The 19,628-nt window shown below is 45.2% G+C and overlaps 2 protein-coding genes and 1 non-coding gene across 3 annotated transcripts; 2 read left to right on the top strand and 1 right to left on the bottom strand.

Moving 5' to 3' along the window:
- Positions 1-4,094: 4,094 nt before the first annotated feature.
- On the bottom strand, positions 4,095-5,969 carry LOC120662525. The gene has a single exon (XM_039941657.1). It carries the CDS (start codon positions 5,967-5,969, stop codon positions 4,095-4,097), a length of 1,875 nt encoding a protein of 624 aa, XP_039797591.1.
- Positions 5,497-5,603, top strand: LOC120663120. The gene has a single exon (XR_005670343.1). It is a non-coding gene; the product is annotated as a small nucleolar RNA R71 (small nucleolar RNA).
- Positions 5,970-7,872: 1,903 nt separating the features above from the next.
- Positions 7,873-8,190, top strand: LOC120662524. Its single transcript, XM_039941656.1, has one exon. It carries the CDS (start codon positions 7,873-7,875, stop codon positions 8,188-8,190), a length of 318 nt encoding a protein of 105 aa, XP_039797590.1.
- Positions 8,191-19,628: the final 11,438 nt, after the last annotated feature.

The following is a 19,628-nucleotide window of genomic DNA, read 5'->3' as shown; positions in this document are numbered from 1 at the left end:
TTCTCTACGTCGGCACCCTCGACGCCATGGGTATCGACCGAGCGTGCCTTCGACCCTCGGGGGCTCCCTTCCACGGCATCGTGCTAGGGAAGTAGGCGATACCGCTTGGGCAGATCGACTTGCCCGTGACATTCGGGGATTCTTCCAACTTCCGGAAGGAAACCCTTACCTTCAAGGTTGTTGGGTTCAAGGGAGCCTGTTGGCATTTCTTACGCGCAATAGAATATAGATTCTGCAAGCGCACAGAATCACCGCTGTAGGACTTCACCTTAGAGTATTCCAGGGTATCGTATATTTCCTCAGGGAAGCACTATGGTTAAAGAGTATCGAAGATTTGACTGACAAACTTTACTAGGGATATCAACCGACTAACTTAGTGAGGGTAAGCTTGATATGATAGGATAAGATAATGGCCAATGATGGCCGGCTGACACAGGAGACTCTAATCCTTAGAGAGGTAAGCAGCTGGGAGGACAACGAGCGAGAAAGACTCCTAAAATATTTCTAAACTATCGAGCTAGCCTCTTTAGACTAAACCTTGCTTCTAACTAGTTATTGGGAACCTAGAGCTTACTTCGGCGGCTGGAAGAGGAAGGACTTCAGAAAGGGATGAGAGGGGAGTCCAACGGCAACCTGCAACTACTGCTATGAAAACACCCGAACGTGGTGGACTACAAAGGACGGATAGGGCTGTCACCACCTACCGACTACCACAACGGTTCCGTGGGGTGGAACACACTTTCTAGCTAACACTAAGCCCAGACACCACGTCCGTACTAGGTGTTAGGATTTCTCTTATCGCGAACAAGAGAAATCCCCCTCAACCTAGAGCACTAACTTGAGATACTCTAGTCCGGGCGAGAAAACCCGTAAGGTAAGATCCTGATAAAAAGGATAGGTACAAAGCCTAAGCTAGAGAATTACTTCCGCACATAAGTAAGATAACATGGAAAGGTAAATAAATGCGGAAAGTAAAGCTGACTCGAAAAGATAAAGAAGATAACTTATATTGATAAATGTCAATGGAAAAGATACAAGAGCTTATACCCGACTTCCGATGACGACTCCAGAATCCCGAGACAAGCTCGACTCGACTCTAACTCCCAGACTACCTAACCTACTCTAGAAACTAAGAATGAGAGAAGAGAGCTCCTTTGGTGTGTGTTGGAGTGGAAGTGTGGGTGTCCTTTTATAGCTCTTCCAAGGCGGTGTTGAAGCTAGCGCATGCACTTCATGCAAGTAGGTCGGTTCCTTAGCTTCCACGCGAAATATGGGCTCGAGACATGACAAAGTGAGGCCGGCCGGTCTCCCCTAGGTCGGTCGGCCTAAGATTTCCTCCATTTCATGCCGACCTTCTCGTGGATGCTCCTGATCTTCTCTAGATGGTGGTGGTTGGTTGCGTCGGTTTGAAACTGACAGCTAGTAGGCTGGCCGGCCTGGGTTTGGCACATCTTGGTCTCCCATTTCACCGACATCTTGATCCAAGGATGCATGAAGTCCATAGTGGGGTTCCCGGCCAAAAGATTTCGGTAAGTGCTGCAGGTGGGTCCTTCAATCCATGTGCTAGGCCTTTCGGTCCATTTGATCAAACCAACTTGCAATCCATGGTTTAGAGGCAATGTGAGGATGTTACTTCACTCCTGGATCAAAGACATAGCATAGTGTGTAGAGGTGCCAGGCCGGCCGACCTGGGGTTTTCCCAGTTTTGGCTCATTTTTGGTATATTGTCTCCTGAAACCACAACTCATTCAAAACTTGTGGAATTTGTTAGAAATAAATAAAATATGTATGGAACATGGTGTGAAACTCATTTTATTCCCGATAAGTTGACGGTCAAAATGGGAAATAATGGCCGTCAACACCCCCCCCCCAAGCTTAAACTTTTGCTTGTCCTTGAGCAAAGCTAAAGCTGAGGCTCGGTAGATCAGGAGTTGCATCAATGCTCATACCCTGCAGAAACCTTATGCACAACATAATACTCTAACCCATATGTACTTTGAATAAGTTGTCTCATACCTTGGTTTCTAGAGATGGGGCTTACTCGCATTTCATCCCTCGTCTTGGGCGGTTGAGAAATTGAACAACCTTCACTGGAATATTTTCTGCTTCCTGTTTAGGTTCCTATCTCGGAGTTTTTGCAAAAAAAATTCAAAAGTGGTTTAAGATTCCCCGATGGTACTCTCAAGTCGCTAAAGGTGTATGGTCCTCACCATGGTCGGACAATTTGACCATCTTCTTCCTACTCTAAGGCTGATATGTGGAGTTTTGGGTAGGAAGAGCATACCTCGGTTACCTGTGTTGCCAAGCCGAAGACTGGTTCGCAAGAGGTTGGTACTCGATCAAATCCAGATCTTAAGGAAGGTGAAGTGTTCGGGAGAGGGAGGAAATGGACTCACACTTAGAGAGAATTTTGGTCTTTTGAGCCCCTTATTTCAACTCTTTTGAGTGGAGGTATGGGTCTTGTCTTTTTTTTCATTACTTCTGCTCTAGTTTTTTTTAAGAAGATGACCCACACTCCATAATGATAGAGTTTTTGGAAGGGAGCATTGCTTGGATAGACCATTCGAGATGGATAGGTTCACTGTGGAGATTTTGGGTTTTGTTGTGAGGCGAATTGTCTGGCGAAGGTGGATATCAATACCCGGAGTAGGTAATTGACAAGCCAGACATTTTGAGGCTAGCAAAACAATGAGTATGCAAAGGAGAAAGATCGGTATATGATAAGTACCTTCCTCGAACGAACTCACCATTCGACAAAGCTCAAAATAACTCAAGATAGCTTATATCGGTTCATATGATAAAACAATATGGCTCTGGGAAGGACATGTAAACCAAAGGGTAAATCTTTACCATGTTTCATTTTAAAGAAATTCCAAGAGGTTCCCTACTTCAGCATGCAGTTTTATTCCGATTTGGGCTATCTCAAATCTCACAACAACTTAGACTTGGAAATCAAGCTCTTGCTCCCACTCAAACCAGATTTTTGTGGAACTACTTATGTGCCAACTAGTTCAAGTACTAGGAGAGTAAACAGTTGTATACGAGGCACTTGCAAAGCATGGACAGAGCAACTATTCATCATCTCCATGATAAGAGCTTACACGGATTTCCACACATATGCGTTGGGAATTTTATTCAAAGCATGAAATTTTTTTTTGTTGTGCTTTAATTTATTTTGTTTTTATTTTTTTTAAACTTTTACCCTTTTTTGAGTTTTTGAATGATTAAACTAACTATTTTTTTGGACATAAGACGAATGGATAGGTCGGATGATTTACCTGGATACATGGGCACCCCCCAAGCTTGAATGAAGCTCAGTAGGTCTGCCATCTTGGTCGATTTTTTTTTGTATGCAATGTAAAGTGAAAATAATGAATTTGCGAGAATTTAAATATGCCATGATGAGAAAGGGAAGACTATGCAAGAAGATAAACTATCCTATATGCAAATGCAAGAATGGATAACTACCACGTACCTCATGGCAAGGGCTCGAGTTTCTCGTCCTGAGCGAGAATATCCATACCTTGGGTTTGGTCGTCGTCACCTGATGGAGACATTGGTGGCGACGCCTTCTTCTGCTACACCTTCCGTGTAGGTAGTATTACTTCGATCTCTTTCTTCCCAATTTCTAGAAAATTCTTACATTGGATATTCCGCTTCCCGTTCTGTTGGTTATACACCTTAATCTCCTCTCGAGTTCGAAGATTCTCCACGAAATCGATGAGGGAATATGACTTCTCCAGCTCTTTCATGGATTCCTTTTGGTTGAAACTTTTGATCTGTGAGCATTGTTCATCCTTCGGTCTGAAATCGAATCTCTCCTTTTGTCCATTGATGTTGAGTTGGATTACTCCAACTCCCGCATCAATGTGTGCAGTTGTCATGCTCAAGAATGGCCTCCCCAATATGAGAGGGATCCCCGTGTCGACTTCCATGTTGAGAATGACAAAATCAACGGGGACAAAGAAATTCCGTATTTTCACCGGAATATCCTTGGCGATCCCCGCGAGATGATGAACTGATTGGTCTGCTAGCTGCAAACACATGGTAGTAGGAGCAAGCCCATGATGGTTAAGTTTATCATAAATTACCTTTTACATGATGCTGATGCTTGCTCCCAGATCGCAAAGAGCGTGTTTAAAGTGATGAGCTCCTATGGAACATGTGATGGTGGGGCATCCTGGTTTCTTCTTCTTCTCCAAGAGAGGATTGAGTATAGCTATGCTACACTCATCTGTAAGCTGCACGACCTCGGTGGTCGGCAGGACCCTCTTATTGCCAAGTATATCCTTGAGATACTTGGCGTACGTGGGAACCTGCATAGTATCAAGAAATGGTATGTTGCCATAAAACTTCTTAGTTACCTCAATGAACTTGCCGAATTGCTCGTCGGCCACCGGCCTCCTTCTCCGCTCTAGAAACAGTAAGGCGGTTGTATCGTGATAGTCCCGTGAAATTCTAGGGGGTTCCACGGGGTCTTCCTGGGTAGCAATGGTGTTGGATTCTTCGGCCTCCTCTAGCACTTCGTCTTCAGCATCGATATTCCCGGCGGTTACGGTCTTCCACCGTGTAGTTGCATCCTGCGGAAGATGTGGTTTCTGTGCGGATTGTCTTGCCCGCACAACAACCACATTCACACTTTCTTTCGGGGTCACTTTCGGTTGCCTGGATAGCTTCCCCATGTCAGGGTTAAGGCAGGATGGTATACCTGCATCTTGCAGAAGATGTGGTTTCTGTGCGGATTGCCTTGCCCACACAGCTACCGCACTCAGACTTTCTTTTGGGGTCACTTCCGGTTGCCCGGATAGCTTCCCCGTGTCATGGTTAAGGCAGGATGAGGCCAGTTGAGTTACTTTAGTTTCTATCAGTTCGTTGAAACTCAACTGATGTTTAATAACAGAGTTAAACCCTTCTAGTTGCATAGCCAAAGACTCAATAATTTTATCATTAGCAAGAAATTTCTCACTAATGTTGTTATTCATTTGTTTTTGGCCGTACATGAAGTCTTTAAGCGAGGGCTGCAAACTGTTATTAAAATTGATACCTTGCTGTTGGGCGAAGGGGAGGTCGGGCTTAGAATTCCAACCTTGCTGAGGACAACAATCTGAGTCATTGAGAGTGTTGTTCCCAATAGAGTTCTCATCCTCTTGAGTGAATGGGCAAGATTTGCCCGAGTGTCCAGTATTGCCACATTTCTCACATGTCATCTGAGGCTCCATAGTCTGGTTAACCTCCTGGTGTGGCAATTCCAACTTTTCCATGAGAAGATCTATCTTGGCTGCCACCACATTGACACTGTCAATTTCATGTATTTCTTTTGCAAGGGTCGGCTGCCTATCACCCTTCCAACATTGGTTGGAAGCAACCATGTCGATGAGCGTTCTAGCTCCTGCAACATCGAGGGAGAGGAATGCTCCTCCCGCTGCTGCGTCCATGTGATCTTGTGATCGCTGGTTCAGGCCATGGAAGAAATTCTGAATGATTAGCCATTCTTCCATGCCGTGGTGTGGACATGCGGCAATGTATTCCTGAAGACGTTCCCAGGCTTCCGGGACTGTCTTGTCCTGGAGTTGTTCAAAACTGGAAATCCTATTCCGAAGGGCATTGGTTTTGCCTACCAGAAAGTACTTGACTAGAAAAGCATCGGAGCACGCATCCCAAGTGTTGAATTCTTCCTTGTAGGTGTAAAACCACGTCTTTGCTTTCCCAAGCAAAGAGAATGGGAACAATCGAAGACGAATATTATCCATCGTGGTGCCTTTTGGGTTGATTATGCTGCGCACTTCCAGAAAATTCTGTAGATGAGCGTGGGCGTCCTCTGATGCCTTTCCACTGAAGGGACTTGCTTGAACCATGTTGACAAGCCCAGTCTTTATCTCAAAGCCATCAGTGCCTTCGTAATTGTTCAGTCCAGTAGGAATATGGCTATTGGACGGGGCAGAGAATTGACGAAGTGTCTTCTGAGCCATGGGTATTGAGGCTGGTGTTGTCAAACCTTGATCCTAAGAATATTTCTTCTGGTAGGACGACTATGCGTCAAATAATTCACCCAATTCTTTCTGGATCTAAGTTGAAGTGATATGGTAGATCGAATATGATCCTTCACTACTCTGCAGAAATCACAAGGATACCGAGAGCAATGGTAATCCCGCTAAAATTAGCGGTGACAAACTAGTAAATTTTATCAAACTATTCGACGATATCTTTAGCCAATTGCTTCCCCGGCAACGGCGCCAGAATCACCGCTGTAGCACTTCACCTTGGAGTATTCCAGGGTATCATATATTTCCTCAGGGAAGCAATATGGTTAAAGAGTATTGAAGAATTGAATGACAAACTTTACTAGGGATATCAACCGACTAACTTAGTGGGGCTAATCCTGATATGATAGGATAAGATAATGGACAATGATGACCGGCTGACACAGGAGACTCTAATCCTTAGAGAGGTAAGCAGCTGGGAGGACAACGAGCGAGAAAGACTCCTAAAACATTTCTAAACTATCGAGCTAGCCTCTTTAGACTAAACCTAGCTTCTAACTAGTTGTCGGGAACCAAGAGCTTACATCGGCGGCTGGAAGAGGAAGGACTTCAGAAAGGGATGAGAGGGGAGTCCAACGGCAACCTGCAACTACTGCTATGAAAATCCCACTGGATAGGGCTGTCACCCCCTACCGACTACCACAACGGTTCCGTGGGGTGGAACACACTTTCTAACTAGCACTAAGCCCAGACACCATGTCCGTACTCGGTGTTAGGATTTCTCTTGTCGCGAACAAGAGAAATCCCACTCAACCTAGAGCACTAACTTGAGATACTCTAGTCCGGGCGAGAAAACCCGTAAGGTAAGATCCCGATAAACAAGATAGGTACAAAGCCTAAGCTAGAGAATTACTTCCGCACACAAGTAAGATAACTTGGAAAGGTAAACAAATGCGGAAAGTAAATCTGACTCGAAAAGATAAAGAAGATAACTTATATTGATAAATGTCAAAGGAAAAGATAAATGAGCTTATACCCGACTTTCGATGACGACTCTGGAATCCCGAGACAAGCTCGACTCGACTCTAACTCCCAGACTACCTAACCTACTCTAGCACCTTTGGTGTGTGTTGGAGTGGAGGTGTGGGTGTCCTTTTATAGCTCTTCCAAGGTTGTGCTGAAGCTAGCGTGTGCACTACACGCAAGTAGGTCGGTTGCTTAGTTTCCACACGAAAGATGGGCTCGAGACGTGACAAAGTGAGGCCGGCCGGCCTCCCCTAGGCCGTCCGGCCTGGGATTTCCTACATTTCGCCCCGACCTTCTCATGGACGCTCCTGATCTTCTCTAGATGGCTGTGGTTGGTTGCGTCGGTTTGAAACTAACAGTTAGTAGGCCGGCCGGCCTATCCTAGGCCAACCGGCCTGGGTTTGGCACATCGGTCTCCCGTTTCACCGACATCTTGATCCAAGGGTGCATGAAGTCCATAGTGGTGTTCCCGGCCAAAAGATTTCGGTAAGTTTTGCAGGTGGGTCCTTCAATCCATGTGCTAGGCCTTTCGGTCCATTTGATCAAACCAACTTGCAATCCATGGTTTAGAGGCAATGTGAGGATGTTACTTCACTCCTGGATCAAAGACATAGCACAGTGTGTAGAGGTGCCAGACCGGCCGGCCTAGAGGAGGCCTGCTGGCTTGGGCTTTTCCCAGTTTCGGCTCATTTTTGGTATATTGTCTCCTGAAACCACAACTCATCCAAAACTTGTGGAATTTGTTAGAAATGAGTAAAATATGTATGGAACATGGTGTGAAGCTCATTTTATTTCCGATAAGTTGATGGTCAAAATGGGAAATAATGGCCGTCAACAGAGCCTACCACGCCATTTTGGGGAGGCCATGTTAGCGAAGTTCATGGCCATCCCGAACTACACATACCTCAAGCTGAAGATGCCAGGCCCTCGCGGGGTTATCACCATGGGGTCGATGTACCAGCGCACTTTTCAGTGCGAGGTAGACAGCTGCGAGCTCATCTCGTCGGTCATCGCCTCTGAGGAACCCGCCCTCATCATGACCAATGTTCCCGACGAGGCGCCCGACTCCAACCGCAAGACGGCGTCGTTCGAGCTGACCGAGGATGCCAAGGAGTTGCCCCTCGACCCCCAGGGGTCGGGAGACGAGAAGCTGAGAGTCGGCGCGATGCTGGCCCCCAAATAGGAAAGCACGCTCGTCGATTTCCTCCACGCCAATAAGGACATCTTCACCCAAAAGCCCTCCGACATGCATGGAACATCAAGCAGCTACGTCTTTTCTACCCATAGAATTACCAACTGTACAAATCTCAGCCGTAGTAATAAAGAAACTTCATTTTTTTTCTTTCCGCAAAAAGCTTTTCTCTAAAAGGTCCGACCTGTTTGTCTTGTGAATGATCCTTGAACCCCACCGGCGCGAGGATCAGAAATAACTCGGGGGCTAGGGGTACTCCCCCCAGGCCAGACCTTTGTATCAAAAATTAAAATTGAGCGGCAATCGGTGCTAAGATGATGGGACCGACTCATAACCCTGAGCTAACATCGGGACCAAGGGTCGGACTGCGCAGCTAACGCCACTGAGACTACGATGCTCGCTCACTCCTGGCCGCAGGGCCCTGCTCCTTCTATTACAAAACCGATTGTATGTGCCCCGTCAACTTAGCGACCCCGGATGGCCGCACCAAAAATCCCACCTTTTCCCAAATAAAAACGACAAACTTAAAGTTATTACAAAACCGATTGTATGTGCACAAGTTTCTGTCCACCACAGCTATCAACGATACTAATCAAGGCCTTAATTTCTCTGCAAGGGCCCGGGCAAATGGCTCCACCTCGACGTCAAACTTCTCCAGCTACTCATCAGTGTAGCTGTCGGGATACCCTCGCTCACCAAGTTGTTGGTATTTCTTAACGATCACAGATAAGATCCACAAGCGCACAGAAAATACTGTTGTAGCACTTCACTCGGAGAGTATTCAGGGTATCGTATTTTCATAGGGATTGGAGGTGAAACAATCTTCTGGCTAGTTTAACCCAGGAGAACAAGAAGTAGGAGAGCTTTGGGTAGTGTGGTTTATCTAAGATTAAGGATCAAGGCAAGGTAAACTTAGGCTCGTCACTTGTTTACTTCGGGCACCGGTCTAACCCAGGTACTGTTAGGGACCTCCGACTTGTGGCTCTATGCTGTACTCGGATAGGGGGGAGTGCACTAACCACGAAGCAGCTTTGTAGCGGACTGACAGGGCTATCACCACATGCAGTCTACCCCGCAATACTATGGAGCACGAGACAAACAAAGGCAATCTAGGACCTAAGTACCATGCTTAAGCCTTCGACTACTACTCTAGCATTGCGCAGGGTTACCCGTCTTTATCAGGGGCCCTCTACCAGAGTATCCATTACGAGAATGGATGATGAACCCGTAAACAAATTAATAACTTAAGAATACTAAACTAAGAACTTAATAGAAGATGAACTTCGAATACTTACTAAAGTGATTCATACCCGTCGAAGTACAAGACAAAGAGGGGCTGACACGTCTTGCTCTTCTCCGATCCTCCACCTCGCACACTTCCCTACTCTAATGATACAAGTGGAGTCCTACTACTACTCCTTCTCCTTGTGTATGTGATGGGATGAATGAATGCCATGAGAGGGTGTGTGGAGGCTCCTTTTATAGTGTGGAGAGGTCAGTTCCTGGGTGAGATAAGCACGGGAACGCTGGCAACCGACTTTAGCATGGCGGTGGCAACCTTCCTTCTAAAGCTGAGGGGGTCGGGAGCCCGTCCAGGTTCAACCGAACCTAGGGTTCGGCCGGCCCCACACTACTGCCTCTGGCCACCGTCTTTTGCAGGGTGACAAGTATGTGGGCCCTCTTGAGTATACGTTGGTGCCGGGGCTTCGTTCGTTAGTTTGCCCTGCTTTGTGGGCCCTCTTGGTAAGTGTGACGCAAGGTTGGATATTCTGTGCCATTGGGTCGCGTCTTTTGTATGTTTTTCCCTATTCTGCGTATGGGTGCCTGCAATCTATGAATCACCAAAACTCGTGGAAATGGTTAGAAATAAGCCCTATAACTACTTTTGGTGTTGGAATGTTATGAAAAGATGCAGGATGGAGTTTTTAGCGAGGCGTACGAGCGGGCGGTTATGAGGACATTCCTCGTGGCCAAGGTCACAGATAGGGCTGGGCCACTTCCTATGTATTCAGCTACTATGCTTTGTTGTACCAATCAAACTAAGGTAGCTGAGGGGCTATTGTTGGGGGAATAGCCCAGCCCATGAGATTAATGGGCCTCATGTGGCGGCCCGAGTACCTAATTGTAAATTGTGTACTCACCAGGGGGTCGGGAGAAAATTACCACCTCCCTCCCCTCCTATATATAGATGACCTTAGGGGTCAAGGAGGACTCTCTCTCCCTCACTTGAGTATTTTCACTCTTTTGAGTTGAGCTCACTTGCTCTATTTCTGTATCCCTTCGGTGCCTTCTCCCTCTGTGCTGCTTGGTGGAGTCTTCTCCCCAACATATTGCTCAAATGCCTTGATAAAGATGAATTCGAAGTCCTGATGGGTGTTGACAGCCATTATTTCCCATTTTGGCCGTCAACTTATCGGGAATAAAATGAGCTTCGGATGATTGCGGATAGGTTCTTATGGCTCTTCCTAAGCTAGGCAATCGGCAAGGTCGAAACTTAGTATTGGTCTTTCCACTTTTGGGGAATTGAACCCGGAGCTCTATGGCATCCAGAGGAAGATAAATCCAATGATCGATTTCTTAACAAATTCCACAAGTTTTGGATGAGTTGTGCCAAAAATGAGCCGAAACTGGGAAAAACCCAGGCCGGCCGGCCTCCCCTAGGCCGGCCAGCCTGGCACCTCTACACACTATACTATGTCTTTGATCCAGGAGTGAAGTAACATCCTCACATTGCCTCTAAACCATGGATTGCAAGTTGGTTTGATCAAATGGACCGAAAGGCCTAGCACATGGATTGAAGGACCCACCTGCAGCACTTACCGAAATCTTTTGGCCAGTAACACCACTATGAACTTCATGCACCCTTGGATCAAGATGTCGGTGAAACAGGAGACCGAGATGTGCCAAACCTAGGCCGGCCGGCCTAGGAGAGGTCGGCTGTGGCGGAACCACCCAAACTAACTAGGCCCGGGTGCACTGATCTTTGTTGCTAAGCAACTCTGACCCAAATTGGCACTCACCGGTAGTTCCTCGAGTGAAGCCTCGATAAAAGCCACGCTATTCCAGGATCAGCAGACAACACTCACACGAAGGTGAGCCCAGAGATTACAACACAGAACATTTCATACATCTCAGAGTGATTGCAGCGGAGAGGAACTTTATTACAAACCAGGTTCAGAGTAGCAAAGTACTACAGAGTTCCATCTACTCAAATTATTCAAGTCTTATTATTGGAGCGGAAGGAGTAAACGACTACTAACGAAAAGTGTGACGCATCGATAAAGCCCGTACGAAAGCATCACCCAACGGGAGGGTGGTCAGCACCAGCTGAAGGGCCATCCCACTCAACAGACCAGCCCGGAGGCAAGGTACACGGCCAAGTAAGACTCACGAACAGATCTTCAAAGTTAGTACCTGACAAACAGTGCCACAAGCAAGGCTGAGTATACTAATACTCAGCAAGACTGACCCGTCACCGGATATAACATAGTCCGATAACTAGACATGCAAGGCTTTTTGGTTGGGGGGTTTGTTTTGCCAAAAACGCCACTAAATGTTGATCCTTATTTTTCAGATTTTATTTAGCCATCTTCCAGTTGGATTAACCATTCTAAGTTTGCATCTAACTCTACACAAACATGGTAGAGCAACCATTTAATTAACCAGCAGTATTATCATCATCATGTTCCACTTGTTACTCTGTGTGACTGAAAACATTAAGCAATCTCATGCCGTGAGAGGCGGACGATTCTGAATCAAATTTCAACCTGGCCAGGGGAACCTAGACCACACATATGGGAACCAAGTCACCCACACAACATTTCCCCTTTCTTTCCAGTCCATGGATCCGGCACACCCTCCCCGACTACAGAGCCCGACGTCTTTGCACCCGTACGTCCGGACAAAAAAAATAAACCTACTTCTACCAGGAGGGTGCGAGATCGTTCCACTCGCTGGTCCAATCAGGTACTTAAGCTTACTGATTACCATATTTCTCGGTATGTGGCTAGTACTTTCAAACGCTTAACGAAATGAGCCACACACCGCGACCTTAACCATTTTTTACTATACCAGCGGGGTATCACAACTACACAACCCCGCCTGTTGTCCTTATATTTCAGCAGGAATTTAAAGTCAGTAAAATTCCTATTTGCTCGCGAGAGGCAGGAAACCCCTCGACTTCTACCGTACCTAATTAGCATGGCAACTAGTCGATAGAAAGATCCGGGTATTAAACATAGGTACCTAGGGATCATGCATCTAAGGTTTTCGATCAACGCCTAGAAAACGTAAATGCGCAATAATAATTATTACAACATATACAATTAGTAAGATGAATATAATGTATAAAATAATGGGATTATGCACCGGGGCTTGCCTTCTTGGGCACTGTTCAAAAGTAGCCTTGGGCTCTTCCGAACATTGGTTCAGGTCTTGATTCAAGTCAGTACAATTAAGAGAGACACTCTCCGGAGTGGTAGTATTCGCAGGCACCAACTCGTAATCACCGTCGAGTAGATTTACCGTTTCTATATACATACAGAAATGATATTGTTACAACATGATATAAACATATTTCTTTCCTTCACTATAAAGTTGTAGTCCAGTATAGCATGTGTTTGTTGTGGTGGTCTTAGTTAACTTTATTTTTCTGGGCAATTGTTTATAGAGTAGTTCTTAAATTCACTTTACTTCATAAAAGAGCTGTGTGGTTTGGTTTTCATTTTTATCATTAAAACATAGCATGCTTTCACTATTTCATAACAACAATTCTACTCATGAGCTAGTGATGAAAAATTTAAGTAGCATAGATTAGATACTCTAGCATCTATGGTATAGTTTTCAGCATCTAATCATAAAGCAATTAACCATAACAAAGCATGTAAGTAGATTACTCTAGTTGCTTCACCTTTTTGCACAGAAAGTTTGACATGGGTTCTGGTCCTAAAAAATTTACGGTAGCATCTACAAAGAATCTACTCAGTACTGAAATGTTTCCAGATTTTATATACTTATACATCAGAGGTGATAAAATGAACAAATTTAGCAAACTATTAAATAAGGTTAATTATACAGAGAGTTATACTAGGGTTATGGTTCTCAAATTTTTACCACAGCCTAGTCATGGACTAAGCATGCTTCAGTAAAATTTTCAGGCATTATTACTAGAATATGAATTACTCATGCATTAAACTAGATATGAACATGCATATTCATTTGGACTTTAATATGACCAGTACTGCATGTGAAACATTTACCATAGCTAGTTCTCAATCTAGCTAGTAATATATCTAATGATGAAGACCAGATATGATAGATTGCTTCCAGAACAAAAATAGCAAAACTAAACATGATATCTCAAGCATGGATTATAACTATAAGAATAATTAGTAAATGGTGCTCAAACTTTGCAGGCATGTTCATATGACTAAAACAAAGTTTTAGAAATAAACCTAGATTTTTCTAAGCAAAGGAACTATATATCACAAATAAAGCCTACTTATGAAGCATTAACTCAAATATATAGTTAATTAGTTTAATAATTTCTCAAACTTGCGCAACAGTAAGAATTTAGTAACATGTATACACAGAAAAAGTTTCATACATATATCACTAACAGTTCTACCAGAATTAATATAGGTACAAAGCTAGTAGATCTAGGAATCTTGATCATTTGAGTAAGCAAACAATTTCAAACATAGCTCATATTTTTACCAGGTTCTTATAACAGTACTAAGTTCAACATATCCAAAAATCAAGCATAGTTACTGAACCAAACTCCTAGAACATTTATGTGCCATTTAAACTAGTCTTTTTCTTAGATTAAAATAAAAGAACAATATGAACATGTGACTGTAACAAAAGTTGTAGTTATTGTTCTAAGGATTCCAAAACATTTTAGTTTGCATTTTTCTGATTTTTATACGATTTTCTAGGCATTTTTGAAGTTTGCTGTTTTGAGGTTCATGTACATTTTGCAGTTTGACCCCTGGAAGTTTCGTTTCTTTTAACTTGGGGTCCCTGGCGGAAATCACAGAACAGGGGAGAAACGGCGGGGCGATTTCCGGCGATGGGGTTGGCCGGCGGCGAGGGGAAAGTGGGGGAAAATGGAGAGGGGCTCGCGTGCTACCTTCCGGTGGTCTTGGGTCGAGCGGAGGTGGTCCGCAGCGACGGCTCCACGGAGAGGGGCGGACGGCGGCGGGTCTGTTCCGACGCGGTGGTGCTCCAGCGACGCAGGGGCTAGGAGGCCGGGCTTGGGGGCTTCATGAGGACATGGAGAAGGTTGTGGAGTGGTTCATTTAGACCAATCGCAGGCGGAGGAGGCTGTCGACGACGAGCTCGAGCTCGCCGGAGTTACCGAACGGAGCGGCGGCAGTTTCTGCGCGCGAGGAGGCCGGCTTGGGCTTTTATAGGCGCATGGGTGTCACTGGGGGCCAGTTTCCTTCACCTGGGAGGCAATGCGGAGCTGGGGGAGTGCGGAACCGGGGTAGCTCGGCTTGGCGGGCAGCAGTGGCCGGCCATGGCGTCGTGGCAAGCATAGGAAGGGTGGGGGCGCGTGGCGACCTCCGCGAGCGACAGGGGAGCTTGGTTTCGGCAATACAGGGGGCGCTCGAGGGCGGTTTGGGTCGGGCTGTGACTCGTGGGCAGCCAGGTGGCGCCGGCGGCATACGGCGCCGCTGTACGCCGAGCGCAGGGAGGCAGGGGAGGGAGATGAAGGCAGGGGCAATCTCGTAAATAAATCAAAGTTCAAAAATCAGTTCTGTAATTTCGAATTTTCTCCCTCTTCTGGGCCTCAAATGAAAAAGTGTTGAATACCACTTTTGCTCAGTTTTTCGAGATCTACAAATTTTGAGTTATGCACTTTTTCATTCGAGCAATGGTTTGAGAGTTATTTAATTATTTCAAAAACTGCCATTTAAAGTACTTATCATTCCATGTGAACTTTAACACTTTTACTCCTAGGCTTCAACTAGACTTTTGTTTAACACGACATGGTGAATATGTATATTCATTTTCCTATGCATAAGTGCATTGGTTTGAAAGTTATTTTTAACTTCCTTATTACTAGAATTTGAACTCTCTTTTTTTTATTTAATTTGTTTCCATTATGAATCTGTAACAAGCCTTTTAAATTAAACTTTGTGTGACAAAAATATGAGTGTGTCTTCATACTATATTTTTATGACAAGTTAAGCATGAATGTTTTAGGAAATTAAATGAACAAGGTTTATATCCTCACATACTCATATACAAGGATGCATTCTTGTTTTCTATAAATCTTTGTTATCATGAGCCAATGGAATGTTTAACCTCTTGTTCGCATTTTTATTTCGTTTAAACTAGTAACTCTTCATAAATCAAATAATGGTTCCATTGATCTTTGCATTTGAGGGCTTTCCAGTTTGGGTTTGATTTGCATAGCAAGTTTATAGCTCATTATGAAAAGTGTATTTTATTGCCTTATTTACCACACATGTCAAGTCAAGTTTAAAAGGGTACCAATTATTGTTTTTCAAACACATTACACTCAAACACATGCACACATACATTTACACACAAGTTTGCAAGAACTAGACATAGGGTTCTTATCTAAGTTTTCTTAGCTCATTTGTGTGTGAAGTTATGTTAATTTCCTGGCTTTGGTTAAACTGACACCAGAGGTGTCATACCGGCCGACCTACTAACTATCAGTTTCAAACCGACGCAACCAACCACAGCCATCTAGAGAAGATCAGGAGCATCCACGAGAAGGTCGGCACGAAATGGAGGAAATCCCAGGCCGGCCGGCCTAGGGGAGGCCGGCCGGCCTCACTTTGTCACATCTCGAGCCCATCTTTCGTGTGGAAGCTAAGCAACCGACCTACTTGCGTGAAGTGCACGTGCTAGCTTCAGCACAGCCTTGGAAGAGCTATAAAAGGACACCCACACCTCCACTCCAACACACACCAAAGGAGCTCTCTTCTCTCATTCTTAGTTTCTAGAGTAGGTTAGGTAGTCTGGGAGTTAGAGTCGAGTCGAGCTTGTCTCGGGATTCCGGAGTCGTCATCGGAAGTCGGGTATAAGCTCTTGTATCTTTTCCTTTGACATTTATCAATATAAGTTATCTTCTTTATCTTTTCGAGTCAGCTTTACTTTTCGCATTTATTTACCTTTCCAAGTTATCTTACTTGTGTGCGGAAGTAATTCTCTAGCTTAGGCTTTGTACCTATCTTGTTTATCAGGATCTTACCTTACGGGTTTTCTCGCACAGACTAGAGTATCTCAAGTTAGTGCTCTAGGTTGAGGGGGATTTCTCTTGTTCGCGACAAGAGAAATCCTAACACCGAGTACAGACATGGTGTCTGGGCTTAGTGTTAGCTAGAAAGTGTGTTCCACCCCACGGAACCGTTGTCGTAGTCGGTAGGTGGTGACAGCCCTATCCGTCCTTTGTAGTCCACCACGTTCGGGTGTTTTCATAGAAGTAGTTGCATGTTGCCGTTGGACTCCCCTCTCATCCCTTTCTGAAGTCCTTCCTCTTCCAGCCGCCGAAGTAAGCTCTAGGTTCCCGATAACTAGTTAGAAGCAAGGTTTAGTCCAAAGAGGCTAGCTCGATAGTTTAGAAGTGTTTTAGTAGTCTTTCTCGCTCGTTGTCCTCCCAGCTGCTTACCTCTCTAAGGATTAGAGTCTCCTGTGTCAGCTGGTCATCATTGGCCATCATCTTATCCTATCATATCAGGCTTACCCCCACTAAGTTAGTCGGTTGATATCCCTAGTAAAGTTTGTCATTCAATTCTTCGATACTCTTTAACCATAATGCTTCCCTGAGGAAATATACGATACCCTGGAATACTCCAAGGTGAAGTGCTACAGTGGTGATTCTGTGCGCTTGCGGAATCCATACTCTATTGAGCGTAAGAAACGCCAACAAGCATTTCTAGCACCGTTGCCGGGGAAGCAATTGGCTAAAGATATCATCGAATAGTTTGATAAAATTTACTAGTTTGTCACCGCTAATTTTAGCGGGATTACCATTGCTCTTGGTATCCTTATGATTTCTGCAGAGCAGTGAAGGACCATATTCGATCTACCATATCACTTCAACTTAGATCCAGAAAGAATTGGGTAAATTATTTGACGCATAGTCATCCTACTAGAAGAAATATTCTTAGGATCAAGGTTTGACAACACCAGCTTCAATACCCATGGCTCAGAAGACACTCCGTCAATTCTCAGCCCCGTCCAATAGACATATTCCTACTAGACTGAACAATTACCAAGGCACTGATGGCTTTGAGATAAAGGCTGGGCTTGTCAACATGGTTCAAGCAAGTCCCGTCTGCGGAAAGGCATCAGAGGATGCCCACGCTCATCTTCAGAATTTTCTAGAAGTGAGCAGCATAATCAACCCAAAAGGCACCACGATGGATAATATTCGTCTTTGACTGTTCCCATTCTCTTTGCTTGGGAATGCAAAGACGTGGTTTTACACCTACAAGGAAGGATTCAACACTTGGGATGCGTGCTCCGATGCTTTTCTGGTCAAGTACTTTCCTGTGGGCAAAACCAATGCCCTTCAGAACATGATTTCCAGTTTTGAACAACTCCAGGACGAGACAGTCCCGGAAGCCTGGGAACGTCTTCAGGAATACATTGCCGCATACCCACACCACGGCATGGAAGAATGGCTTATCATTCAGAACTTCTTCCATGGCCTGAACCAGCGATCGCAATATCACATGGACATAGCAGGGGGAGGAGCATTCCTCTCCCTCGATGTTGCAGGAGCTAGAACGCTCATCGACAAGGTTGCTTCCAACCAAAGTTGGAAGGGAGATAGGCAGTCGGCCCATGCAAAAGAAATACATGACATTGACAGTGTCAATGTGCTGGCAGCCAAGATAGATCTTCTCATGGAAAAGCTGGAATCTCCACACCAGGAGGTCAACCAGACTATGGAGCCTCAGATGACATGTGAGAAATGTGGCAATACTGGACACTCGGGCAAATCTTGCCCATTCACTCAAGAGGATGAGAACTCCATTGGGAACAACACTCCCATTGACTCAGACTGTCGTCCTCAGCAAGGTTGAAATTCTAAGCCCGTCCTCCCCTTCGGCCGATAGGAAGGTATCAATTTTAATAATAGTTTTCAGCCCTCGCTTAAAGACTTCATGAAACGCCAAAAACAAATTATTGACAACATTAGTGAGAAATTTCTTGCTAATGATAAAATTCTTGAGTCTTTGGCTATGCAACTAAATGGGTTTAACTCTATTATTAATCATCAGTTGAGTTTCAACAAATTGATAGAAACTAAAGTAACTCAACTGGCCTCATCCTGCCTTAACCATGACACGGGGAAGCTATCCGGGCAACCGGAAGTGACCCCGAAAGAAAGTCTGAGTGCGGTAGCTGTGTGCGGGCAAGGCAATCCGCACATAAACCACATCTTCTGCAAGATGCAGGTATACCATCCTGCCTTAACCATGACACGGGGAAGCTAAACGGGCAACCGGAAGTGACCCCGAAAGAAAATGTGAATGTGGTAGTTGTGCGGGCAAGACAATCCGCGCCGAAACCACATCTTCCGCAGGATGCAAGTACACGGTGAAAGATCGTAACCGCCGAGAATACCGATGCTGAAGACAAAGTGCTGGAGGAGGCCAAAGATTCCAACACCATTGCTACCCAGGATGACCCCGTGGAACCCCCTAGAACTTCACGGGACTGTCACGAAACAACCGCCTTACCGTTTCTAGAGCGGAGAAGGAGGCCGGTGGCCGACGAGCAATTCGGCAAGTTCATCGAGGTAACTAAGAAGTTTTATGGCAGCATACCACTTCTTGATACTATGCAGTTTCCCACGTACGCCAAGTATCTCAAGGATATCCTTGGCAATAAAAGGTTCCTGCCGACCATCGAGGTTGTAACACCCTAATTTAAATTTCAGCTTTTATAATAAAGTTAATTGGCTTTATTTAATTTTCTAAGGATTTTTTGTGTTAGTCTTGCATTTAATCCAATTTTTGTTCCTCAAGTAATTAAAATTTTATCATAGGTTTAATTTTTGTTGTTGCATCATGCTGGAGCATTGTTTTATTTGTTTGAGTGCTAGAGTGAATTCAAATTCAAATTTGAATTCATTTGGTTTTAGTTTGAGTTAGTTTGAATAAGGAATAGGAAAATAGAAATAGAAAGGAGGAAGAAAATAGGAAGGAACCCAGTCCAGCAACCCCGGCCCAGTTACCCCTCTCCCCGCGGCCCAGCCTTCGCACCGCGGCCCATTTCTCTCCCCTGCACCAGCCCAGCGGCCCGGCCGCGTCATCCTTCTCTCCCACCGCACGCGTCTACCCCGCACCGGCCCAAGCGCATGGCCCAATCCCGCGCCTGCACGTCGCCCGCGCGTCGCCCCTCTCTCCTCACGTGACACTGGGCCCGCATGTCAGTGC

This window comes from Panicum virgatum, chromosome 2N (assembly GCF_016808335.1).
Source record: "Panicum virgatum strain AP13 chromosome 2N, P.virgatum_v5, whole genome shotgun sequence".
Lineage (NCBI taxonomy): Eukaryota > Viridiplantae > Streptophyta > Magnoliopsida > Poales > Poaceae > Panicum > Panicum virgatum.
This window is presented reverse-complemented; position numbering and strand designations above follow the sequence as displayed.

Excerpts from the sequence above, each read along its gene's own strand:
- LOC120662525 (XM_039941657.1), bottom strand. The coding sequence starts at position 5,969 with ATGGCTCAGAAGACACTTCGTCAATTCTCTGCCCCGTCCAATAGCCAT.
- LOC120662524 (XM_039941656.1), top strand. The coding sequence starts at position 7,873 with ATGTTAGCGAAGTTCATGGCCATCCCGAACTACACATACCTCAAGCTG.